Source organism: Athene noctua, chromosome 26, assembly GCF_965140245.1.
Source record: "Athene noctua chromosome 26, bAthNoc1.hap1.1, whole genome shotgun sequence".
Lineage (NCBI taxonomy): Eukaryota > Metazoa > Chordata > Aves > Strigiformes > Strigidae > Athene > Athene noctua.
Genome location: NC_134062.1, coordinates 4,479,667 through 4,506,699, shown reverse-complemented (window position 1 = coordinate 4,506,699; position 27,033 = coordinate 4,479,667). Strand labels below are relative to the sequence as shown.

At 45.0% G+C, this 27,033-nt stretch overlaps 1 protein-coding gene across 24 annotated transcripts in view; it reads right to left on the bottom strand.

The window, feature by feature from the left end:
* GRAMD1B (GRAM domain containing 1B) overlaps positions 1–27,033 on the bottom strand; it is a 94,697-nt gene that overhangs the window by 23,758 nt on the left and 43,906 nt on the right. For 8 of the 24 annotated variants that reach the window (XM_074927281.1, XM_074927279.1, XM_074927278.1 and 5 more), the window contains 3 exons: positions 7,198–7,408; positions 5,674–5,694; positions 2,355–2,378 (listed from right to left, as the gene is read on the bottom strand). In XM_074927281.1, coding sequence (XP_074783382.1) covers positions 2,355–2,378; positions 5,674–5,694; positions 7,198–7,408 — 256 coding nt within the window. The other 16 variants (XM_074927280.1, XM_074927266.1, XM_074927262.1 and 13 more) reach the window with 10 other exon arrangements.

Here is a 27,033-nt window from a genome sequence, read left to right as displayed (position 1 = left end):
TTCATAGTGTGCTCTAACACAGTTCTTTCCAGTTACAGGAACAAAGAACAAATCCAGAAGCACGAGTCCGTAATAGGAAACAATTCAGGCTAATGTGTGCATGTCCACATGCACGCACACACACACAAACTCACACGCGCGTGCTGTCATCATTTTTGCAGAACAGCAGCGCCCACTAGCAACAGAGGAGCTGATCAGAACCATCGCCAGCCATTTCTGTCAGAGGCTTCGTTCTTCCACGTCTGCTGGCTAGGTTGCAAAAATCACATTGTGTTGAACGCACCCTGTGCAAATGAGCCCTCGAAGAACTATCGGGAGGCAGGGACACACTTTTACTCACAAAAGCCATCAGGCAAAACTGTTGATAGTATTTTAAATTTTAAACGGGAGAATCTTAACAGAGTCAGGAAAACTGCTAAAGAAAATCACTAGAGAAGCTCAGAAAAAAAAAAAAAAATTTCTCCAGAATTTCAGTGCACAGTGTTTTTCCTCATCTGCACATGTGATTTTTTTTTTTTTTGTCCTTATCATGGCATTTCAGATGGTTTGAGAGGACAGGCCACATGTCACATTGGAGCGTATGAAAAAGCTAGCTCAGCCTGGAAAGTCACACTTGGCAATTTTCAGCTGGAGGTGAGATTTATCTGCAGAGAGGAAGGAATAAGCTTCACACTCCCACTCCAGTCAGGCTGACTTTCCAATGTCAGGACACTGAGCAGAACTGACAGAAAGTATAGGCATCCCCCATTTTAGGGTGGATTTGCCTCAGGACCACGAAGCCTGGGGGCACTGTAGCCTTGCACCACTAAGGGTGGTCAGCTAAGGTGCCCATTGCCAGCAGCCACAGAGCTGTGCCCGTCCCCCTCTCCCCACCAGCAATGGCACATCTACATGACACTTGGGGGAGTTAAGCCTAATAGACAAGGACAGAAGCAATATTTCACTGCATTTCTTTCTTTGAAATCATCTTGTTTCTGACCTTGGACTGGGAGTATTTTTCACAGTTTTATACACCCAGTCTGGAATATGAAGGAAAACATACTGTTCTCCAACTTGTAACAGCCTGTGGAAGTTTCACTCAGGGAGTTAAGTTCATATTCACAGAAACACAGAAGCTACCCACGCCGGGATAGCCCACAACAGGACCAAGGACGTACAGGACATTTACCCATGGAAAGTAAGAGCAAAGTGTTAAGTAGATCAGATTGGACCAGAGATTTCTATGAAGACTCGGGGTTGCTTACACTGTTCTGCTCCCAGACCCCCTTCTTTCAGCTTCCTATGCTCCCTACATGCCACTCCAGTAGACAACCTTCCTGGCATGAGGATCTCAGTCACAGAGCCAACAGTTCTAAAGGATCCCTTGCAACCTTGGGCATTTCTGCATTTTGCTGCACTGGTGAAAACCCCCTACAGTAACGCAGTACACGCCACAGGCCAAAATCCTAAAGTTTGACATTAAAGAGAGGAACACACATAACGCCTTTCCCCAAATCCTGGGGAAAGGATATGAACTGAAGGACTGAATACACAGTATGGCTCATCAACTAACCAGAGAAATTTCCTGTTACTGCCTACACTTTTCCATACTTGGCCATACCCTCCATTCATAAAGGGTCTGGCTGAAGTCATCCTTCTCTGCACGTAGGACATGGAAAAAGGCCTTATGCAATTCAGCCTATACTAAAAAAATTCAGGGGAATTAATCCATGCAACACCACCTTGTCCTTAGGAGCACATGCTCTAAGATGGAGTGAGTTTTCCTGCAGATTTGTTTTGCCATCTGTCTGCCTTAATGAGCAAAAGGCATAACTCAGAAATTCCTGAGGAAAAAAAAAAAAATTCATAATCAAACTATAATTGGCATAGGCAAAACAGAGGCACTGCTGTCACTGTGTCTTCTAAATCAGGGTGCACGTGTTGTGGTGTCAGCACACTGCAACAGGATTTCATTCCCCTCTGCTGCATTAATTGCAGTAACTATTTTTTCCCCCCCTCACACTTCAATTTCCCCAAACTGCTGCTCCTCTACGAAGGAGCTCTGCAGCTTCTCCTTTCTTAAACTCCTGATTCACACAATTATACTGACATCCAAGCCTCATCTTTTGCCTCCACCAAGTTTTCTAAACATGAGCTGATTCCTTCCCCCAACTCCTGTTTTGTAGGTAGAACAGACAACAGGAAGTCCCCAGAGAAGGAGACTACCCGAGTCCTTAAATCTATCTTCAATTATATTTAACTTTTTTCTTTTTTAACTCACTGAGAGTCAGAATATAGGGGGATGCAAACTGTGAAAATCAAGAGACGGTATAATGTAGGGGAAAGAGAAAGAAAGAGGAAAAACATATTCTTACTTTGAGCAGGTTAAGTCTGTCATACTGGAAAAAGAAACCATAAGCATTAGAACAGAAAAGAGAAAAAAAAAAATAAGTAACAGGTATGAATTTGCACACAGAAGTGGAAAAGATGTTACTGATTTGCAGCGATGATGCTATAGGAGCAGACACCAGCGTTCGTAGTTACATAGTGGCTGTAACCAGGAAGAATTTAGAACCCGAGGAAGGCGAAAAATGGGGAATTTCCTGTGAGCCCTTAATTCGTACAGCATGGCCTCTAAATCTTCATGGGTTAATGATCTCATATTTGCATATACTGCTATGGAAGATTACAGCTTTTCAGTGCAGATGGGAAGCAGTGGGTCACACACTGGAAGTTCAGCCTGATAACTTGATGCCAACAGAAGTTCCCACCTTGCGGTAGTACTGGGAGCAGGATCGCAACTCACCCCTACATACTGTTGCTTCCAGGGGAATGGAAACCTTTCATCAAGTGCATGACATGCCATAGAGCTCTAGAAGTATCCCTAAGTCCATTTTACAACTGGGGAAACAGAGGCACAGATCTGGGGTGAGGGCAGAACTCGGAACAGATTCCGGAGCCCTTTCTCCTGACCTGTGTACTTCCAAAGATCTATACTACTAACCTGGCATCTAAATGCCCATGGCCAAATAACTCAAAGAAACTGATGAAATTTATTCCCATATCCCTCACCCTGGTCCAAAACGGCCAGAATTTCATGACCTACTACCTAAAGGGAGATTATACCACGCAGTGAGAAGGGTGAAAGAGAAGATACAGCCAAACTTTTCTCATAATCGCACGCTGAATGGACAAGGTGCAACAGTCATAAGCTGCAGTAAGGGAAATTCTATTTGGGTAGAAGGAAACAGCGTGTTCACAACAAGAGTGGTTAAGCACTGGAGCAGGGGCCCAACAAGGCTGTGGGATCTTCAGTCTTAGAGGCTTGGAAAATGTGGCTGGCCAAGACTTCAGACCAACCTGATCTAACCACATCAGCCTTGCAGGGGCTTGGACTCTACAGAGACCTTCTGAGATCCCTTCCGACCTAAACTGTTCTACAGTCTCCAGGGCCTACATCAAAAGTCTTGTTTTCCCTTAACCTGATACCTGATCTTTATCCTCAAGTATTCATTATGAGCTAGAGACAGTGGGAAGAATCTGAAGGATTTGCAACGGAGAGGAAATCACTTTTATCCTTGGCCAAGGAAAATGAGTTAAAAATATGTATTTCATTGTTGGTTACTAGCAAAAAGGGTTTTTTTCTGAGTTCAGAAAGCTGTTCCAGAAGCAGCAGTGTTCGCCAGTGAAAGCCTACGGCTGACGCAGGCCTATAGGTGGTTTGGTCCATGGCACACTGGTGGACAGCATGGAAAAGCAAACTCCAGGAAAGATTTCCTACAGATGTAATCCAGTGCTTAAAAACTCCTGGTGAAGCACTCCCTCTGATGGCACCACTGCAGCACAACAATTAACACAACAGACAAAAGAGGGCAAGGGACTTTAAGCAGATCTGTCAGAAATTGTATAAACACAGCATCAAACTCATGGGCTCAAGCTGTTTCATTTCATTCGTGAGACAGGTTGGGAAATAGACCCTTCTTCTTGCAGAAGACGGGTGGGGAGAGGAGAGGAGGCTGAGAAAGGAGATTTTTAAATCTTTGTCCTTAAGTTCTTTGTTCCTAACCTCTCCCTGTCTTGAACAGATACCATCATCATCATCATCTGTGTGGGGAGTATCAGGGGGTTTATTACGCCTGAGATTCCTCACTTGTACCAGAGAAAGTCACCTTGTGGAGCACAGAGGAGATTCAGCTTTCGCACCACTTCGGGTTCACCCTGTGCACAGAGGGTGGGTGAGCAGGGCAGGAAGCTTGGGCGCAGGCTGGGGGAGGTCATGCCCGGATCCCCTTCCCTCTGTACATCGGCTTCCTTGCTCTGGAACTCATCCAAGGTCCACGTCCCTCTTGTTTCTCTAATCATCTTAAAGTGGTTAGGTTTTTTTCCTCTGAGAAAAGCAAGGGGCTGGCTGCAAGCACATCACAGTACCACTATGTATACATTTTCCACATACATCTCTCTCTACTGATGTTCTTCCCACCAGTTCCTCTCCTAACAAATCTCTCCATAGCTTAGGCAAAGCACCTCCAGCTTACCACGACCTGTCCTGACCCATACACTTCTACTCACCAGCAATCCTTCCAGGGCTCTCTGCTACTCCAGACCTGCATTTTCCATAGAACTTCTTTCACACCTCACCTGAGACATCAGTCCCACAGTCCTCCTTCATAGTCATCCAAGCTACAGTCACCAAGCACAAGACAATCTGTCTAAAAAAGATGTAAAGAAGCTTCCAGCAGACACCAGCAATCAAGCAAGGTCAGGCTGGTTACAAGAGGCATTACGACCAAGGATAAACAGTAAGCCAGAACTGTAGACTTCACTGCTCTCTGAGAACTTGCCTAGAATGAAATCTAAGGCATCAACTGGGGAAAGGCCAAGGCATTGATTTTGTGGATTATGAAGCCATCCAAGCCATTCTGGTTTCTGTGTACATGTGGAAATGCCAACAGCCTGGCACTCTGTCCAATAAGCATCCCATTTGCATTTCTGTTTTTTACACTCTTCTGAGGGCAGCATAGAGATGTGAGATCAAATCTCAAATGAGCTTATCTCCAATCCAAGCCCCCACAGAAGGATCTTATTACCTTTCAGAGCGAGCCCATGAATTCTCACAATTCATTTGGGACAGGTCTGTTCTAACAGGTTTAAGCTGGGTTCATTTGAAATCACTGATCTTTAATATTTACATCACACGGGAAAGCGTGCAAGGGCAGTATGCTGAGATCACTGGCCAGGAAACTACTATTCCATCGTAAAAAGTAGGCAAGAAGTTATGGAGATCAACTCTTGTTTCTGAAAGGCATAAAGCAGGAAGAGAGGAAGGAGAAGGGATTATGGCACTGTTCAGCCTACCAAAGCCAGCAGATTTCTCCCTGGCAAAGACAGCAGCAAACTTCAAGGGATAGGGAAAGCAAACCTTAAAACAAAGGCTAAAATTAGTTGGAAGTAATTGAAGGAGTGTGACGAACAGGCCAGTTCTCACACCATGTGAGCAAATATTAATGAGATCCCAGTGATCTAAGTGAAACCAGCTTCTCGGCTACAGGCATCGGGCTGAGCTCTTGCTGACATTCTCGCAGCTGCACCAGGAGAATGCCTTTTACTGGGGTCACCACTCAGTACCACAGGGAGGGTTTCTGAGTGATGAGACAATTCTACAGTAGGGGACAGGAGAGAAAAAAGAAGGCTTACTTTGGAGAGGCGCTTGTGTGACTTAATCGGAGAGTAAGCATGCAGGAATGAAAAGAGAGAAATTAAGGAAAGAAGAAAAATTACCTCGCAAATCAAGAGAAGGAAAACCCGCAAACCCAAAAGAAAGCATTATAAACCCTCCCCCCTCCTTCCTTGTGAAAAGCTCCATGAATTAAAGTCAAGCTTTAGTAGTCACCATGTGAGTAAAAAACACACTCCCACGGCCTTTTGGTGGGCCAGGGCAGTGCAACTCATCTTGGTAATTCCCCCTCACCAGGGCGGCCACCTCCCTGACAGCATCCCCAGCGTGGCTATAGCCACGGTGCGTCCTGCACCCTGCCTGCCTCCCCCCTGCTCCCCCTCCTTTTGGGGACAGGCTGCTGGCACCGTATGGCAGGAGGCTGCATCCAGTCCCACGCCCTGGGGCAGGGCTTGCAGGGTACTGTGTGCACAGGAAGCAAGTCTGACCTCAAGGGCAACCTCAGAACTGACAGGTCCCAAATGCTTCATCTTGAAAAAAACCCTTCGCCTCTCTTTGAACTTAGGCACTCCCCCCCTTAGCGGCAAGAGATCAGTTCAGCCCAGTGAATCCAGTTTCCTCTGCTGACAAAGGGGAGTCGATGAAGACTTCTCGTGTGCATGACACAACCCAGCAACAAATGGGGCAAAGATCTAACAACTCATTTCACACAAGCCATCAGTTATGCCTGTGACACCATGAAGTTATTCAGGCCGAAATACTTCACTTCCAAAATCCAGAAAAACACAAGTGCTCCTGACAGCTAACTATCTTATAATACACCACTGACAATGGGGTTATAATCTAGTTTATGTTTGGCTCCTCGTGTGTTTCACCAGGTCCCACTATTCACAGAAAATCAAGAGTCGCCAAACCTGAAACCCTTTCTCAGTACAGCAAAGTCAAGGCTGTTTCTAATACAGTCAAACGAGACAATACCTTTCTAGGGAAAATATCATCTACCCTGGCTGAAACAGCCATAATGCTGCACCGAGAGGAGGTAACGTGCAGAGGAATGGCAAACAGACTCTGTGCAACTTGAACCTCATCTCAAGACAGGGCTTAGACAGGACTGGAGAAATGCAGGGGCCCTTCTCAAGCTGTCCGCACAGAGCAACCTTCATTTGTTCCGTGACCCTTCATGATCCAGATGATAAAATGTAATTGCAACAGCTGATTTTCAAGGCCTTTCTGAAAAGCACAAAGCCTCCCAAGGAAACACGGCCTTGACTGCAAAAAAGTTACCCTACATAAGCTGTTATGCAACTGCAGTACAAGCCATCAGCAACTCTTAGACTCAGCTCGCTGATAGATAGATTGTGCTGAAGTCTGACCGACGCAAAGGGCTCCCAGTTAGGAGAATTTTCAGAAATATGATGGGGGAAGAAGGAGGAAAGTTAGCCAGAGAAAAAAAAGGCACAGGACAAAGCCAGTGTACCACGTTAGGGAGTTTAGAACTGGGGACACGTGCACATCTTGGCCCAAGTTGTTTGCTCGCTCCTCACCTTGGAGTTCTTGGCCCCACTGCGGCCTGACTGAGAGGAACAGCTACGCTGAACACCCTGCTCTGGCGTGGAAGGGGATTTGTCCGAGGAGTGGTCCGAGCCTTTTTCCACCATGGTGTCTCCTTGGGAGTCCTGCGGTGTCGGGGACCGGGAGCGTTTGCGCAGGATCGGGGAGCAGGCAGGCGTGCTGCGGTTTGAGTTACTGGCAGTACTGCAGAAAGAAAGACAGAAAGAGCAGGGTTAATAATCTTCAGCTCCAACAGAAAGCAACTGCACCCATGCCTTGAGCTGGAGCATTACCCACAGATTTCTCCACTAGCACAGCGGACAAATCTGGCTTCCCAAAGCAATGCACTCAACGCCACACTTAAGACTTATGTCCCCAGTAAAATTAGGCTGCAGACACTTATCATTTATCAGTGGCAGAGGGAACTACAACGACCTGCCAGTGTTTTTCTCCACCCACTCTTCGATTCATCTGACCACAGATGAATGCTGAGAATGAACTCATTCTCTCCTGTCGACTCTGAGAGTTTAAAATGATGATCTGAGCTTAGAAAACCTAAACTTGCACTCAGGAATGAAGGAGATGTCAGTGTGTTCTTGATACAGTCCCACTCTGTCCCTCCTTTATTTTATTTCAGCAAGTGTAACTACTCTCAACAGGATGCACAAAAATGGAATCATATCTTCCAGTAAACACTCCGTTTAAGATCATCAAAAACGATGGGGTGCTGGGAGGGGGTTTGTGACGACATACAACGCAGTCATGATTTCCTGTACCAAATCATCCTTGCCCACACCAGTTAGAGTAGGGCATGAAAATGTTTCAGTGTAACATAAAAGCTCTCATGAATTTAAAAAAAAAAAAAAAAAAAAAAGTTCCCCTTTCATAATGGGGAAAAGCAAGACCTTTCAGAGTTTTACAGAAATTATGAAACATTTAGGGGAATGGAACTTCTCATCCCATACCTTTAGCAAGTGCCCTAACGCCTCAAACAGAAAGCCAGTTACAAGTATATTTATACAGAACAGGAAAACTCAGATTTCCTCACTGTTCCTTCTCTTTTGATGCCTCCTCTTCCTGCCAGACTCTTCAAAATTCCACATGCTACATCCATTTTCCCCTACATAACTCATTTCCTTCGGCAGACAAATCTCTTTATGACTGGCCCAAACATCTCCGAGGCCTTTGCAGCTGGTACCTTTCAACTCTGCAGCCTGCAGGTACCAGTGGAACCTGGGCTGATCCAAGGATGAACTTTGTGCTAATTCTGCCACACTGAGTTGTTACGGTACCCTGTTATCTTCTGAGCATTAGAAAGCAGGCCACATCTGAGCGACAGAAGAGCAGGCAGTAGAAAAAGGATGAGGGAATTACAGCTGTAAGGGACTGAGTTAAAGAAGCTAGTACAATCAAACTCTGAAGGGCTGTAATTTAAGCCCAATTACATATATAGCAAACCGAAGTTTGCTTCTCACAGTGGGCTGTACAGCGAGGTAGATAAAATGGATCATTTTTTTCTGAAAAAAAAAGAAAAGTTGAATATATGTTTGAGGTTTCATTAATTCTCAAATAAAAATCATGTCCGCCTCTTACCTCTGAAGATGCCAAAACCATTTGACAAATGTTAGTTAGCAGATACAAGTACATAATGTAATACACTCCTCCAGTAGTTAATCAGGTTTAGTTTGGTTTGGTTTAATACTGGATGAACTGGTCTTATAAATTATCCTTTATTTGCTCGCTGCTTGTGCTAACAGAGAAGTGATGAAACTTTCCCTAAACAATTTGCAGAAAGCACACAACAAAGTGGCTTATGCAAACATTAACAGAATCAAATGTCACACTTACATACAACAAGACTGCAATTGGCGTGTAGCATGCAAGAAGCATGGCACTTTGCAGAAAACCCTGAGAAGGTATTTTCAAGAACATAAAGCGTGGAAGTTCATATAGATAATGAATAGTCTAGAGAAAACAGGTCTGCAAAGTGTTCTGCGAGTAGAAGACCGATTAAATTACAGACTCTGCTCTGTTACCTATTTCTGCTCAATAGACTGGGAATCATATAGATATTGAATAATAAAAAGCTGCTTGTTCAAACACCGCCTAAACCCAAAGTTGGCTCCAGCGTGAAGACCAGCAGTGTAATTCCCCCCCTTAGCTTGTTTTTTCAAGACACAGGAATACTGAATACTGACTACACGTACAGCACAACTGCAGCAATATTCAAGCTTAAATCCCTCCAAATCATGTTTGAAATAAAACAAAAGACTGAGCAAAGATGATCTGGACCATTCTCCCAGCAGCACTGCCTGCAACACTTCAGGTATATCACAAAGTCAAATTATCAGGGTTTTTTTTTAGTTTATTGACATGTACAAAAGTATCTGGTTTCTTCACACTTTTGGCTAATCCAGTTAAAGCAAGTATTTCACTTTTTCTGTCCTCCTGCTAAACTGAAGACATAGATGCTTTTTTCACAGCCCAGCATAGCTGCATCTAACGTACCAACTGCAATCAGTAACTATGTGCACATACAGGAGATGCTATGCAAATAGTACCAAGACTTGAAGTTCATCAGCAATGCTTCCAGAGATGGAAATGGTTTTGAATTGCCATTACCTATGGTTAAGAACTCTAAATTCTGAGGCTGTGTTGCTCCTGCTCATGCTGTGTTATTGCTTATCTGGCATTACCTCAGATTTCCTAAATCTTGCCCCCAGCACGCTTGATTCAACATAAACTAGTTTATGTGAGAGGTCCCCAGAAATACGAGGCAAGAATTTGAAGCCAATGTTCCCGAGTCACGTATCATTGCACTGAATTTGTTTAAACAGACGTACTCGTTTTTCTTCTGCAGCTCTACAAAACCAGAATTTGTCATGCACAAACTCCTTCTCATTTTCAGTTCATGCGAGTTCACACTCACAAGTTTCGCTTTGAGTTTCAGCTTCAAGCAACTCTATAAAAACCAAGTCAAATTCAGTCAAGGTTCTGCTTGCTTTCAGGTTACAGTTACGAAGGTGTTTCTACTGCTTCTAAAGTAAAGCACAAAACAACCAGTTCAAAACCAGGGTATAGCTGCACCATGTGCATACGAAACTCAGATTAAACCCACTAAAAAGTTCAGTAGTCAAATCATAATCAAATGAGAAATGAGATAAATTTTGCAATAAATACAGTAACACTAGCTCCAACGTACACTCACTTGCACAGGCATGAAGATAAAGTCTCATTTTTCACACTCTGAGCACGCACATCCTCCAAACGTGGCTTAACACACCTAGCACAGCCACCGCTAAGCAGCGGGCAGCTACAGCGGCCAACTCAAGCTAATCACCCAAGATCTCACAAAGCTCCTCAGGTGGGTTTTTCAGCCACAGCTGAGCATCCCACACTGCTGCAGCTACACAGGAACAGCATCAGCACTAACTAGCTTAATGCCAGCATGTATATGTTTTGTCCGGGCTCAGTTCACACCACTGCAGCCACACGTTTCGGTGCCAGCTCTGCCTAGCACAATCGCAGGCAGACTCTGGCCTCCAAGTTCCTTTTACGGTCACTTTGCACCTCTGGCGTGCTTGAAAAGCTAAATCCATACATAGATATTGTGTATGGATTATCACCTTGGCAGAGATAGGGAAAAAAAGGCAGCTTCGGGGGCGCCTTCTTAGGCCCTCCCTTAAGGCAGTGGCAGAGGGCTGATCAAACTCAGGTCTGAACCCACCTCATGCTATGTGGTGACTGGGCACTGCTGAGTATTTCTCACATGAAGGACTCCACGGGTGGGCACACAATGAAGGACATGAAAAGTCTGTTAATTCAGTCTCTCAGCTCTACCGCGACAAGGACAGGCACGATAAAACACAAGCCCGCGACTCCGTCCCACTCGCCTCCCCCTGCCCTGAGCCCCTCAAACCTCTCGCTGCTCCTGCTCAGTCCCTGAAGTTTGAATCCGACCCAAAGCACAACCATGACGAACGCTTTCTGCAGTTGCCATAGTGACCAAGGCCTGCAATTGAACCAGGAATCAACGCCTGAAATGCCAAAACGGCTTGACCCACTTTGAAAAAAAAAATAATAGTAATAAATAATGCTTTACAGACCTAATTGACCAGAGCGCATTCAGGGCCTCGCATACCCCTGCAGCGTAGCCTTTAGTAGAGGCAACACATTAAGTCTGGGACAGAACACAAGCAAGCCCACCTAAGCAGCAGCCCCTTGCTCCTAGGTGAAAACTCTGCATAGAGTATATGTAAGCACAGAAGGCACAGTATGTAATCTTGGTTTATGTTCACAGTGAAGAATTGAGCTTTTCTTGACGTGGTGGAAAAAGAACGAACATTTGGTCGTGCACGGACAAGCTACCTGGTCACACCCTACCTTGGACGTTCCACAAAGCAAAGAAAAGATGCAAAAAGGCCAAACTTCCTCCTCCAACGGAGTTTTTCCTGTAAAGATTTGGAGATTTGGATGAACGGACGGAGACTGCAGTAAGCAGTAGTTTTTGGGAAAGGTACAGTCTGTACCCCACAAGCTTGGGATTCTTACAGCTATGAAAGAACCCTGAGGATTCTTTGCAATTCTCTAATGGAGAACTCAACAAGAAACCTGACTTTGTTCAAAGGATTTATAAAGAGGGCAGCTCATCTAAACAAGTAGCAGCGTCAGGCACACCGTCCTTCCTACATTTGTTGTGATCACCAGCCTCTCAGATGGCAGGAACAGAGCAAGGCCACCATTTCCTGCACTATATTTCTAATTCCTTGGACTTCAAGAAAGTTCTGATCTGGAAAGTTAGCCGGCAGCCCCCACGTCCACCAGAGTTCTCAACAGAATTTACCAGAGTAGATGTGCTGAAGTGGCTCACATCTCCCTGCAGCCCATAGCACCTACTTAATAGTAAGCTCTTCAAGGCCCAAAACTGGGGTTACTGACAGCATTGTAAACCTTGGGCTTAACTCTGGAAAGCACTGAGCACTATGTCCCCAAACCAGAAAAGAATTTATGCACATATTTAACTCTGTATGTCTGAAGTCTATGGGCTATGCAAAGTCAGGCCTGTGCTTAAATGCTTCTCTAAACAATGAAGGAGATGCTCAAGCACGCAACAGAACTCTACTGGTGAAGTCTTGAAAAGAGCAGAAGCTACAAGGTCAAGAAGACACCTCAAGCCTGGCTGTAGTACAAAATGAGTTAATTCTTGTCAGAAACAGCTAGTAAGGGGGTTAATTAAACGCCTACAAAGATACTTTTCTGTGATACAGTCTGACATCAGTGGAAAAAGATGAGATTCAGAAACTCATTATGCAGTCTACCAAACAGCAAGCAGATGGTAACAACTTTTGATCAGCACCAACCTACACTCACTTCAAATTGATAATCCAAGAATGAAAACCTCCACATATCCTCAAGCAATTCCCTGGGCTTGCCATTGCAATACAAGCAATAACAAAATACTATACTTACATTACATCTCCCAGTAAAAAAGACAAAAAATAAAGCATTATATTAAAAAGCAATGATACCTGTAGAGTTGTTCAGAAACCCGAGCAGTGTTTCATGACAACAGCTATAAAAAGAAGAGTAAGAATAGCGTATACTTCCTGCATGTTTTTTAAACAACTAGTTTTTAACAGAAAACTCCATCCTTGTCAAAGATTTACTCTGACCATTTTGACATTTCACGGAATAGTGTCCTCCTCCTATGATAGTCACTAGCATGCTTACATATTCATGTGATAAAATTAATGCAATTATTATGCTCCAGGGGATTAGCAAATCACTGCAAGCATTAGGAAGGAATTTGCCTTCTGCCCATATACAGCAGTGCAAGGTTGGTCAAATGTATTATTAACAATGTCATTGTCTTTCTCTGAATCATCTGATACTGGTTACCACTAGAGACAGACTATCAACAATGATGGACAAATGGTCTGATATCTTACAGAAACTCCCACTGTACTGTGTTTGAAACAATCCCTCCACTGCTCCCTTCCTACTTGGAGCTATTGCAAAAAACCCAAGAAAAAGTTGGAGAATGTTTTCAAACTGGAACAAGACAGATCTTAATAATTCTGTCCAATAACGCAACAGTCATAATTTAGAAAGGGCCATCAATCTGCAGAGAACCAACATGTGTTACAAATCACACACTAAACCCTTCCATCGCTCATAAATTAGTATCATTCCATTTGCTCCAGAGGAAGATAAACCACATGGAACAAAGTCTGATGGATAATACAATGAAATCTGGGAAGCGATAAAGGGAAGATAATGCAAAATAATAATTTCACATCCCTCTGAAGCTGAGGGCATGGCTGTTTCAGACACTGCCCCATCACGGTCACCTCCAGGTCGCTCAGACTCTGGCTGGAGTTCCAAAGGAGGAACAGATACAGGCCTTTATCCTCAACTCCCCACCACAACACCAATGGCTCTTGTCATTAACCACAAAACTGGAATATCTGACGCTGTTTTCAAAATCTCAGAGCCTAGAACTTGAGACAGCTTGCAAGTCTTGTTTAAAAAATAAACATAATAATGAAGGACACTGTTAAGCCATCTCTGATGTGAATAAAATTTGACAGCTCAAAGAATAAAAAATAAAATTAAAATAAATCCAAGCACCTTTATTTTAAAACCGTATTATTTCTAAGCTAACATCAAAATCTTTCTGTTTGGAGATGCAACGTGGCTGTCATACATTAAACCATGTGCACTGTTTCAAGGGAGAGTGAGAAAAACGCAATATAGCAGTGAATAGCGAGTGATAAAGATCCACACTCATTTTCAGGTGAGGACACAGGTGTGATACAACACCTCAAGAAGAGCACGAGCTCTCCTCCTTTCTGCCCATCTCCTGCTACAACATCAGCAAAGCTATGAGCATCCCAGGACTTTATTCCCAGCACTGGCAGTGTCCCCCTGAACACATTCCAATCTCGTGGCAGGGGTTCTCACAAACCACAGATTCGACGTCTAACGAAGCCTCACACCACATCTTCTCAGCGGCAGAGCGGGGGTGGACAGGGATATTGTGTATCTCGGGAGCAGAAGACAAAGCTAGAGCTTTACATCTTCCCACTCCCTCCTGCTGCTCATCAGCATCAGCTTTCATAAGTTAATGGAAGATGTCGTGATCTTCAAAGCTGGGATCAAAGTGATTCCTTTTGCTCATCCCTTTCCCATTCTGGAAACGACGACGCATCAATCTCACATCCCCTCACCCTGACAGCCTCCACGCAATCTCTCCCCTGTGCTCTCCTCCACGCAGCAGCACTGCCCAGCTGAAAGTTAAAACCAGAGAGGGCCAAGGGCTGCAGCTGATGCTGGGAAGAGTCAGACACCCTCAGCGCAAGAGTCATACACAGTCATTTCTCCTGACAACCTGATTCAGGTTTGTTCCCCCCCCCACGAGATACTCTCTCTTGCTGTATCCAGCTTTCTGGGTTTCAGTGGCATGGGCAGCTGGGGGCTTCCCTTGGCAGAACACTGGGCATCCAAAGTTACTGCACTGATGTAAAATATCTCCCCCAGATTCAGCTTGAAGTTTCCTTTCATCCTACTGAGCCAAAATCACAAGCTCCATCCTAAATCTACCAGCTTCAAAAAGAGTTCTCCTGCAGATACATGTGACTTAATAAAGCAAGGAAACAGGATCGATCCTCTTCACTGAATCAGGGCTTTCCATGATGGACAGGACAATGCTAGTCATCAGTAATGTGAGAAAAAGCAATTTTTTAGTGAATGGGGATTTATCAGATTCTCACTGCCTATAAACACACACAGTGCAATAAGCCCTGATTTCCTACTGCTCTCCCCTGCCAAAAATAAAAATAAAAAGCCACCTCTATGGACTCTGGAGGACAGCCTGAAAAAGCAGCACAAAACAAATTCTGTCCCTCCCCATCACTGCAAATACACAAACACAGAGAGGAATGCAAAGCAGAACCAAGACATCAGTGTGCATGCTCCGAGCCCTTTGAAGAGCAAAGGGAGCACATGGGCAAACAAATACACCATATTTCTGCAGCAGCTCCAGCTGCCCTCGGGTGACGCATTGCCAGTTCATCCAACTTCAACCCCCTTCCGCCTCCCTCCACGTACCCTGATGTCAGGAGAGCAGTAACTGCCCCTTCGGGGGTGGGGGAGGCAGGAGGCGTAAAGGGAAAAAAGGAGGAGGGGTGAGGGGAATGCTAAAAAAAAAAAAAACAAACAAAAAAAAAACCACACACACACAAAAAACCCAAACAACAAAAAAAAATCAGATTCGCTCATCGGTTGTTTCAAACAATCGAAAAGGCTGCTTTAGCAATTCCACTGCAGGAGAGGTAGGGCGCGTGCATGGGGGAGAACAAGGGAAAAAGGAATCAGCCTGTGGAAGGGAAAAGAGACGAAGCATCTCCGCAACATGATGTCACGCTGTCTGCTTGCAAGTCCCCCAAACAGAAAGGAGCAGCAGCAGCAGCAGCAGCAGCAGCAGCCAACATGGACTCCACATTTAATCTGCCCTGCAAGCGTCTGTCTCGGCTGGTCGCTCCGCTGGGCGACCCCGCGCCGAGCACAGCCCGGCCAGCCCGCGGCTCCGGCGTCCACCCGCGCAGCGGCACGCGTGGGCACACGCACCGGGGGCCGGCGGAGAGCACAACGCACACGCGGAGGGGAGAGGGAGAGAAGCATCGGCAGAAGGAACAGGAGAGTAACACTAACCTGGTAGCCATTAGGGACCGGAGTGCGGCGCGGAGCGGCTAGGGAGTCATTCATTCATGCACTCGTGTGTGGTGGGGGGAGAGCGAGGGTGGGCCAGCGCCGAGGTGGGAGGACACTCACCTCCTGCACCATCGCCGAGCCCCTCCCGGAGGGACGAGGGCGTGAGTCGGGGGTGCCCGGGGCTCCTCACGGGCACCCACAGCCCCCTCTCTCAGCTCCCCTGCATACTGCCCGGGCTCCTGCCATGGCTCGGCCTCTCTTCTCCCCCCTCCCACCTCCCCCCCCCCTCCGCACCCCGCTCTTGGTGATTATGATTTTTTTTGTGTGTGTGTGCGGCCGGGCCGAGGTCCTGCGCGGCTCTCGCCCTCGCTGCCGGTTCTGCCACACGCGCTGCCGGCCGGGTGCGCGCAGACACACGCGTGCGCGCACGCTGCCTGTGGGCTGCCGCTTTACATAATGAACCCCCTCCGCGCCCTCCGTATCCGCATCTGCTGGAGGAAACGGGGGGGGGAGAGGCTCCTGTGATGATTTTTTTTTTTTTTCCCCCCTCCCAAGGTCCCCTGATTATACCCATCGCTTTCAGATGCTGTTCATAAAGTTTGACAAAAGCCACAGGTTAAGAACCTACAGGTTGGGAGAAGGGGAAAAAAAAATAATAAATAAAATCATATTTATCCTCTCTGTGTACACACTAGATCATCCACACGTGGGAGAAAGTTTCGAAACCTGTAAGCGTGTCAATACAAGAACAGTCAGGAAAATGAAACCCCATTTAACTGGCGAAGTGGATTATCTAGCCTGAATTAAATGCTGTGAGGACATATTCAGAATTAAGGTGACCTCAACGCAATTTAGCTTACTTCACCTCGGAAGAGAATTGTGTTTCATTTTTCATGCCTACCTATTGTGTAAACAGGCCCGGGATTTTTAAAGAAATGTTATCGAGCGAAGTTTACAACTCTACAGCAGCATTTGGGGGGCATACGCACCGCTACATCCCTACACACTCGCTCATGCGTGTCTTTACACCAGAACAAGAAGGGTTTCAGTCCCTTTCAAGGGCTCGCACAGTACAACATAAATTACACAGGCTGAAGGGTGAAAAAGAGAGCAAAACAATCAACTAGCTTGCACTTTTCCTCTCAGTATATGAAATCAGACCTTGTCTGTGCAAGAAAATAGCGGGGAACTGATCTGAAACAGCCTCCTGTACTATCAGCCTTGATCTGAAGCACAAGTGTCCACATGTAGAAGGACTCTGGGTTATTTTAGGCCTTTAAATGTGAAATAATTTTCCAGCCTAGACAAACCTGAACGAGAATCCAGAGAAGCCCCTGTACAGGTGTGGCTACAGTAGTTTACAGATTTACACGTTGTACCACTTCTTATTCCTCAGCAGTCTCCAGTCTACATTCACATCACCCCCCTTAGATGTTTATTTTCGGAGTTCCCTGTGGTATCTGAGCCAGGCAGGCAACTCCAGAGTATGATTCAGAGCACCTAAGTCAGGAGTGTGACTATAACCCAATCTAGATGCTGCAAATGACCCCCTCAAGGACTTCCTGGCAACAGAAGGAGCTGTGCCTTAAGCGATGTAAATACCCATTACTCTGCCCTTTGCTTTCTTTTGTTGCCTTTCACCCATTCCATACCCAGGGTTGACCGTTTCCTCTTCTCTTTAGAAACACAGTGCTAACATTCCAAAAGAGCATCTTTCCAGAAGGCTGATTGCCCATCATTTCACTATAATCAAAATCAGCGGGAGCAGGAGATGCTCTGCTCTGAAGAACCAGTGCTCCAGCAGACTCAGGGCACTATCCAATTCAATTGCTGCACATGACTAAATTAAAAACGTTATCACCGTGCGTACCTTCATCTAGATAGTACAACAGCACCATCTTTTTTTTTTTTTTAATCTTACTCAAAGAATATCCATCGATGCACATGAGTTCACTGTGTATCTGCCACTGTTTTAATAAATGCATTGCCCCATGCAGAGATCCATCAGCACCATGTCAATTTTGTGACATCCTTCTTGGGATCAAGCTTCTTTCTTCACCTTCTCCATTTACAGTGCTGCCCACCACAAGCATCTAACACACATCAACTTTCACCCCAAACATAAAACCTGGCGCTCAAAATTCATAATTTCATAAAAGCAAACCTGGTTTTTATTCCTCTAATTCCACTAGCACACATTGATTCAGGTTGTAGTTTCAAGGTTTCTCACATGGGAGAAAGTTCTGTTAAAACGAGAAAGTTTCTCATAGTTACATATTTAAAAGTGGTGGAGATTTACAAAGAGTACCAAACAAAATGAACCCATGCACAAGAGCTGACAACAATATTTGTCACCTCACCCAATAATAGCTGAATTTGGGCTTTAAATCTGCAAGTCCCCATAAAGGTGGAGCTTTCTACCGACGTGGAAACGCATTGTCTCTAAGAGGATAAGTTGTAAAGCAAAGTAACAACTGGCAACGAAGACTTAGGGCCAAATCCTGCACCATCTTGTCCTCACACATTGACCTTCTGTTAAACACTGAACTCTCTCAATTTTGCAACGCCTCCTTGAGACTTTAATCTTCAATTCACTGGACCACGTTTCAGTGTTTTGCAGCTGGAGATATCTATATGCAATAGTCTTGGGGTCCCCACCAAAAACACTGCTGTATTTCTCCAACGCAAACCTAAGAATACAGCAAAATCTCATTATCCAGTCAGAAAAACCAAGGCAATCAGCAGAGCCACTATAACTTCCACCTTGACTTTTCATTTTCATACGCGATCATTAAAAGTTTCAAATGCTTACAAAAGGCTGTAAATTACAAAAGGCTGTGAATTACAAAAGGCTGGGAACCGCCGAATTTACAAACATGCTTAAAGGAAAAGGCATAGGACATACAAGCTTTCCTATTCCCTGTGTCCAACGCAGAGGTACCTCCATAGCCCAGGACATCGTGATTCCCACTGAAACGCTACGTCTAGACTATCTAGACTCACTGTATGAATGTGGATAAACTGGACAGGGTTCAGAGAAGAGCAACGAACAATTTGTGGCACTGAAGCCATTCAATGGAGACTGGAGGTCAAGGAGTGCCGAGCTCTAAATGATCATCTGGAACACAAGTTTGATAACACTGGGTAACAGATGGAAGCACAATAATACCAAGTGCTGAAAGCTGAAGCTAGACAAATTCTGACTAGACACATGCATTTTTGGAAGTAAACAAAACTAACCACTGTAACTAATTCAAGGCTAGCTCATCCATCTGTGACAAACAATATTATGCAAGGTTTTGTGTTTTCCTAAATACTCTTCTGTACCTCAAACCAGGATCAATTCAGGCAAGCCTCATACCTCGCATTCAATAAGACTTGGAAGAGATATCTGAATGGTTTCATTTCATTTTACAGTCTATGAATCTTTCAGTGTTTTTTTTCTTTATGACTTTCAAAGATGTATGAAAATAGCTGGAAGTGTGAATCTCAGCCTCTATAAATTTTGGTATGTTTTGTCTGAATTAAAGTTTGAACAAGATACTATTTTTCAATAGTCACATGAGTGCTACGCTGACCCGAAGGCTTTGATGAAACTCAGTATAATGGCTACTTCAGATCCGGAACCATGGAGAACACACAAAGGCTCAAAGCAGGTTATGAAGTGGTAGGACAGGTTCAATACATGAGTTGAAGACCTACCCGCTCTTCAGACTGTCAGGAGAGAAGATGAATCAAACGAAAGTTCTGCTTCCAAAAGCACTGCGAGAGCAATAGTAAAAATGCAAGGATTACTTAGAGAAAAGCTTCTTAGGCTTATGTGGGATGGTGTGCAAAAAAGGCAAAGTTAGGGGTAATTTGAAAAATCACGCGACACTTCAAATGCTTTGCAAACTCCATCAGATCTGCAAAATTCAACCCAGAAGTCTCAGAAGGACAAACACTCTCGTTACATTTTTGGGTCTTTGCAGCACCAGTCATGTCACTATAAAGACAGCTCGTTTCATGGTGATAATACTTTGATAATGCACTGAGACGAGGATCTTTAGGGGCCTTTAAGAAACCTCTTCTGAACATAAAGCTACCGGTTCCTGTTTTGTTCAGGAGCCGCAGAACATATTTTAGGTCAACTGGGTTTATTTGCACGTCTCTCAGCCCTTGCCCTGATACTGGTGTCAAAGAATCGACACAAATACTAGGGCATTACTCCATGTGTGAAGGACAGCTTTAGCTTGACTGCTGAGCTATTCATGGCATGACATGGTCACACACCACAGCCTGAACACCACAGGACTACCAAGCCCTGGAGAAAGGGGAAAAGTCATCCATCAGGAGCACTCCCTCCAAGGATGCTCTAAGTCAGAGCACGCCTATCTGCAGCAGGCGCATCAGCGTTCACGCAGGCAGGGCCAGCTCTACCTTTGCCGCCTGCTGGACTGAGTGGCAGGGCTGGTTTCTGCCCTGCAGTCTCAGACCCAGCCGTAACACAAGCACACTCATACATATTGCATCCCTCAGGTGGGAGGCAATGATGCACTGTCAAGTAATTAAAGCCCGAAGCTGACGACAGATACACGCAGGACAGTCCGGTGCCCGAACGTCCAGGCCTACAGAGCAACGGGTGGGTTTGAGATAAACTCTGTATCCAGCTAGAGCAATCTTACCCTCTCTGTAAGCCACACCAGGGATATGGAAACAAAGAGCAGTCTTAAAAGTCTGTCTGCCAAATGTCTGGGAACAATGAGCACCTGGATTTGGAAACACATACGCTTTCTCACTTCACCTTCCCCAATAATTCCTTGTCCGCTTTCAAAACAATCTGGTCTGAAAACCGAAAAGCCAATGATACAATTATTTCTCATCATCTCCACTTTTCAGCTAAGTTCAGAACAGAACCAGGGGACACCTAGCCTTTCACAGTACTTCTGGCCTTGTCTTCAAAGACATACCAGGAATGTCAAGAAAGCGTGTCCTCAGGGAAAACTCAGTGTAGTGCTACAACCTCAAGATCTGCAAGTAGGATTAGCATTAGTGGGTAACGGATGCATCTGAGTGGTAATTAATATTTTGTACATTTGATTTTCTTGCTCGTGCCACTGTTGGAGCACAGAAGCTGCTTTTCTCTTCCTTCTCCCTTGCAGAAAGTGGGCTCCTAGACAGGTACCAGATCACACAACGATTTTTTGAGAGTACTCTGAACAGACAATGGCATTTTCACGGAGAAAGATGCAGTGGCTGCTAGGAGTGCATGGATTCCTACAGTAGTGGGGGATGGAGGAGGCAGGCAATCATGTGCTCAAAGGCATGGGGAGGAAGAGGGGGAGGAGGAGAACAAGGAGAGAGAGAGAACAAAGTGTCAACATCTTAACTGGGACACACAAAGAGCCAGTTCTTAGTAAGAACTTAATCCAGGATTAACAAGAGGTCAGCTACCTCCGCAAGGAGACTGCACTAAAAGGAGCTAATTAGCTCTCCTTAATTGCACAAAAGAAACCACACAGAATTAAAGACATTCACAAGTAGCAGATCCCACCTCACCCAGGAAACAGAGCCCTACCTGTTGTCCTCAACACCACGCTCAAACAATCAGCACACGCAAAGCCAAAAGCAGGAAAGGTGAAACGATGTTCGGAAAGAGGCTGCGGGGAGTTAGGCTCAGCATCAACAAGTGAAGTGTTTGAGTGACAGCCAGAGCCTACATCACACAGGACAAGCATTTTGAGCATGTCCAGTATCTTTCTAGACAGTTTCTTCAGCAGTGGCTGCCATCACACATGGTACTGTCCAAGATCCCTGAGGTAACTACAGCTATCGCTTTCATAAATGGTATTATCCATGAGGATATTTAATGCAGTTTCAGCCCTCTCCGATTCTATGTGATCTCTGAAAATGAGAAGGAAGGATAGCACAAGGGGAACCAGTCAATTTTGCTCTCTAGGCCCAACTCTGCCCCATAGGTTGAGACCGACGGAATCACACCCCAGCAGCGTGAGGCATTGCATCCCAGTTGGGATGGAGAGAACAAAGCAAATGCATCATGGATCACAGACAGGTAATAGCTCCTGGCCTGGACACCACCAGTTGGGGATAATGCAGCAGAAAAGGCTGGCTGAGCTGACCTCCCACAAATTCTCTGTCTAATCATACATTACAAAGACACTTACAAATCCTTAAGTCCTCTGCCAGTCTCCCCTTGATACTAAATCCATCTCTTTTTTCCTCTGAAACCATTATGTGTCCTGTTCTAGTGCATCGATGATAAGCTAGTGCATATTTTACCCCAGAAGCACTTGCGCTGCACTGACTGATAACGTATACAGCAGTCCCCATACTCAAAAATTAACAAGAACGTCAATAAGTCTAACAGATGTCTCTGAGATCGAGCACTACTAAAAGTAAGTCCCGCATTTATTTGTTTTACAGCAACGTGCTGAGGACTGGGCAGCCTGCAGACAGACATGGCCCTCACCTGGAGGAGCTTACAGTGCAAGACCTCAACCGTGCTGTGAAAGGCATGAAAACAAGAGGCTGCACTGATTTCAAACCCTACTGCAATCCAGGGAGCCTACCTTTGACCACCAGGTCTGAGTGCATCCCCTCTGCAAAATCACTGCCCAGGCTAAGAGAGGATGAAAGAAAGGCAAAACAACAGCTTGACCGGGGGAAAACTATCATACACACAAAGAAAAAATAACAAAAAAATAACAGATCACCCATTAGTTACAGGTCCCTGGGGAATCATGACAGTACCTCCTCCATTACTGATGTATCCTTCTTTTCTTATCCCTTCAGGATGGAGTTAAATATCACGCCATTATACTTTCAGTTACATTGCAAGGTAGCCACCAGGGGACAAGCAGCAGCAAAATTTCATCTCAAACCCCACACAAACAAATTACATTCTTTGGATACCACTCGGAATATGAAAGCCACATCCCGCTCTGCCCCCGGTAACTGGGCAGCACCCCTCCTATATGCTGTTCCTATGCAAGCTCGGCACAAAGAGAGAATTCCCCAACATCTGGATAAGGCTTCAATAGCCGCCATTGGAGAGAGCAAAATGCACATCGGCTGTTCTGTGCCAGGGGCTGGGCTACACCCGGTCTCCTGGTACAGACATGCCCCACTCCTTCGGTCTCCTCCGCTCCCTGTTCCACACTGCACTGAGCTGGAACAGCTCAGACCCGTGAGTAGATTTATGAAGAGAAGTAAGAGGAAAAGGGCACTAAAAGGGTCCGATCTCTTTCTTTAGCACTGGCTGGTGCAGTGTGAGCTTCTACGTCATATCATTCAGTTACAGTTACGCCAGCTTCTCCATTCCTCCAGACTGTTCCAAATCTGTTTAATCCAAACCAAGCCGGCCTCCTAAAGCTTTCCCCCAACACACTACCCCAATTTCTACCCTCCAGACTCCTCCTGAGCCACCTCTGATTTTCAATCCCAAAACCCACTCGCACACATTGGATTCACCCCCACTCTCACCGATTGACTTTCTTAACCTTGCTTGATCCTTTCTTCCAGACTGGTTGCAGATCCCCCGTAATCTTCTGCTGAGCTCACCCAGAAACTCACTAACACCAGTAAACTGCTACTCAGTCCAGCCCCTACGCCCATGAAGACAGAACACTGCTCCAGTAGAGTCTTGTTCAGCTTCTCCCCCCGCACCCCCATCCCTTCCACCCCGACTTCACATTTCCCAGTCGAACCCTCTGTATCTCCATCCTTTTTCCTGAGGAACCGCCGGACCTCACAAGGCAGGAACACAAAGGAACCTGCACCCACGGGACGGAGTCCTCCTGCCTGCCCGGGAGGTGAAAAATGAAGAGCTAAATGATTGCATCGCCACCTGCTACCACATCGCCTCCCTGCTCCTCTGCTCTCCGATTCCGAAACCACCATTTAAACTGCAGACAGAAGCAATTCTGCTGGGGGAGAGATCATTAAACCATTCAAGAATCTTACTGCTCCGATGCATTTTATGCTCTCAAAAGTAGTTGACAAAAAGATTCCCCGCTCTGATAACAGCTTGGCATGGCTGAAACAAAGCCTCCTTTGCGACTTGCTGCCCAGCTCTGGCATCTGAACTGGCTGCTGCCCACTAGAAAGCAAAGCACCCTCTGTCTCTTTAAGAATGCCCCGCAGCCCACATCACCAGAGCTCAGTTAACCCTGCCTGCTCCTCACTCCGTTCGCGGATGACAGCTATGAAATTTCAGGACTTGTCTCTTCTCCTGCTCTTTCTGACCTATTCTACTGCCCTGGGACAGCTGCTCCATGTTGTTGCCTGCCCCTGGCATCCCAAACATTTTTGCAGAGCTTTATTAAATATCCCTGTACTCCCCACTATGAAAACCACCAGGGAGTACTTCTGTGATGACAGGCAGAGCAGTCAGCACAGACCTCAGCATCCCAATTACCTCTAAATTCAACTTCCTTCCTCCCAACAAAGCACTTTTCTCTGAAATACCGACTCTTCATCTTGCTGAGCTAGAGGAACTACCACCCTCCTCTAAACCTTAACAGCCACAGCACAAACCATCTATTTCCCTAATACAACAGCAGGCAGCACAGCCAGCAACAGGAGAAATATTTGTCTTCAGCACATGGATATTGCCAAATAGAAAGTCTTTGAAAGGCCATCTTCTACAGAGAGGTTATAAAATGCAGAAGGTAACAATGTGACTCACAGTGAAAGTGTATATAAACACAGATACAAAAACCTGTCTCCCAAGAAAAATGAACAAGAGACTGCGACTGATTCTCTTCTGGGCAAAGAGTGAAGAACTCTACCCAGCCACTGTCCTTGATTTTGTACCTGCTCTAAACGGCTATAACGGAGGAAACAAAGTCATGTCCAAATCCAAAGAATCGAGAAAGCAAGAAAGCAGCGCGGCTTGACAGCACACAGGACAAGAGCGCAAAGCAAATCAGACACGTTCTTGCAACAGGATAGAGGAGCAGGAAAGACTAACGCATTTCAGAGCTGCATAGTCTGATCAATCACACCTCATGGAAGCTAAGGAAATATTTGCTCTGTGTGATCAGTTAATCTCTACCAGGAACTTTATTATAAGGGTGTCATATAACCAGAAAGATGCTCTTACAGAGCAGCAAGTTTAAGGGAAAGCAACAAAAACATCACAATATTCATGAGGTTCATTTATGAGAAGAAATTTGAAGGGTAAATGAAGTGGTCAACAAATATTTCAAGAATGTAAATACCAAAGAGAAGCCGTCCTAAAAGGTTTTATAACAACAAACAATAGGGTTGTATGAAGTTGAGGGAAAAATACTAGGCTGAAGTCAAATCCTTGCATTCAAGAGCATGGGAGAAGTGGTATAAACCTATTCACTTGTCATGTTTATAAACAGCGTTAGGTAACCATTAGTAAAGACAAAACAGGGAACTGTCCCACACTAGCAGGAGCACGGATCAATCCTCAAATCCATGAAGATTTTTTCTGTCTCTAATTTCCCTAATAGGCAGCAGCACAACCCAAGGACTTCTTGGTTTCTGCTGTTTGCTAGCGATACAAGACTCGTCAGAGGTGTGTATCTGGTTGGTGTTATAGCTGTTTGACTGTTACAATTTAGAGAACTGTTTCAACTTACTGTATTTTTCTTCCCAAAACCTCCAACTGAAACACATCCATCTGATTTTGAGTTTATGTGGAAAATGTTGCAAAGCGACATCTAAGTTATCTGAAGTTCTTAATCTGGGCTGTGATCCTTGACAGAACAAATGTCCTTACCACCATTATGGTATTTCCAAGTACGAGCAAGATATATGATTGCTTCGAGGCAATTACGTGGATTCAGCTGGTGATTTTAGACAAGTCACCTATGAGAAGCACAGGGGATGTGGCTGGCCGGTTTGTATTTCTGAATCTACCCCTTACATCAATGTAGTTTGCTTTCTTTAAAGAGCTGTTTTAAGCTCTAACAATTTTCACCTAAGCCAAGCTTCCAGTAGGGAAGTTTTCCAGTACACCTCTATTAATAAACATGTTATGAGCAAAACCACCTTTGATCTCTGTGTGCCTCATCTGCAAACCAAGCTAATAGCACTTCCTTTCTTCTATCCTTTGTCTATCTTGACTATTTAGGATGTAAGCTCTTCAGGACACAAACTGTCTCTGGAGGTGCGCATGAAAATCTCCTGGCACAGCAAGGCCCTTCTTTTAAGAGCCTCTCTTGCTGCAAAACAACACAATCATAGATCCATTTCCAAAATCAGTTGTGCTATCACCTGTCTTTGAAACAGAAACTCTGAAGAATCAATGGGGAACCTATTCTTCCTGTTGGAAAGGTTGGAAAAATAATTTCACAGGCATTTGAAGCAATGATGTAGTTTTACTGCCTTGATACAGCCACTGAATGTTGCTCAGATTCTCTAAGCTCCAGCCCCTAGACACATACCTTCTTTCATGGCCTACAGCTGAGCAATAGCTCAACTCCCAAACCTTACTCATAAAATGGACATCAGATTGAAGGCCAACACATGAGTACAGTATTTCTTAATAGCTGACAGCTCTGAAAAAAAAAAAAAAAAAAAAAATTCCAGTTTTGAGGGCTGCACAGCCACAACCCAATCTCCTCATGAGCAGAGGGCACTTCTTTCAGACCTCTATAGCTGCTCTATTTCTATTCCGACAAGGTCAGAAATACACCCAAATTACAGCTCTAACTTTCCACCAGCTTTTTAAAATGCCTCTGTCTCCAGTGCAAACGTTCTAATTCCCAGCACTTCGTGTGTCATCGCTGCACAAAGGATGAGACCTGGCAAACGATTTCTCTGGAATCCTCAGACCTTGCCATCTCTTGTCCTGTCATTTAAATACAGGCTTGTTTGCTTAGTTTTTCATTAAAGGAATGATTCTAGCTAGTTAAAGAGAGCTGTTCTTACACTAAAAAGAAACAAGTCATTCTTCCCCCCCCCCCTAATTTGGTGCCTTATATTATGTGCATATACAGACATTTTTTTCTGTTATTAAACCTTTTATACTCCTGAATATATAACTCCATCTTCCCCCACGAGTCTTTTTCATTCAACTTATTTTCTCCTCCATTTTCCTTTTTCCAGTTCCAAGGCCTGAAATTAGGTGTGGTCAAGCCACA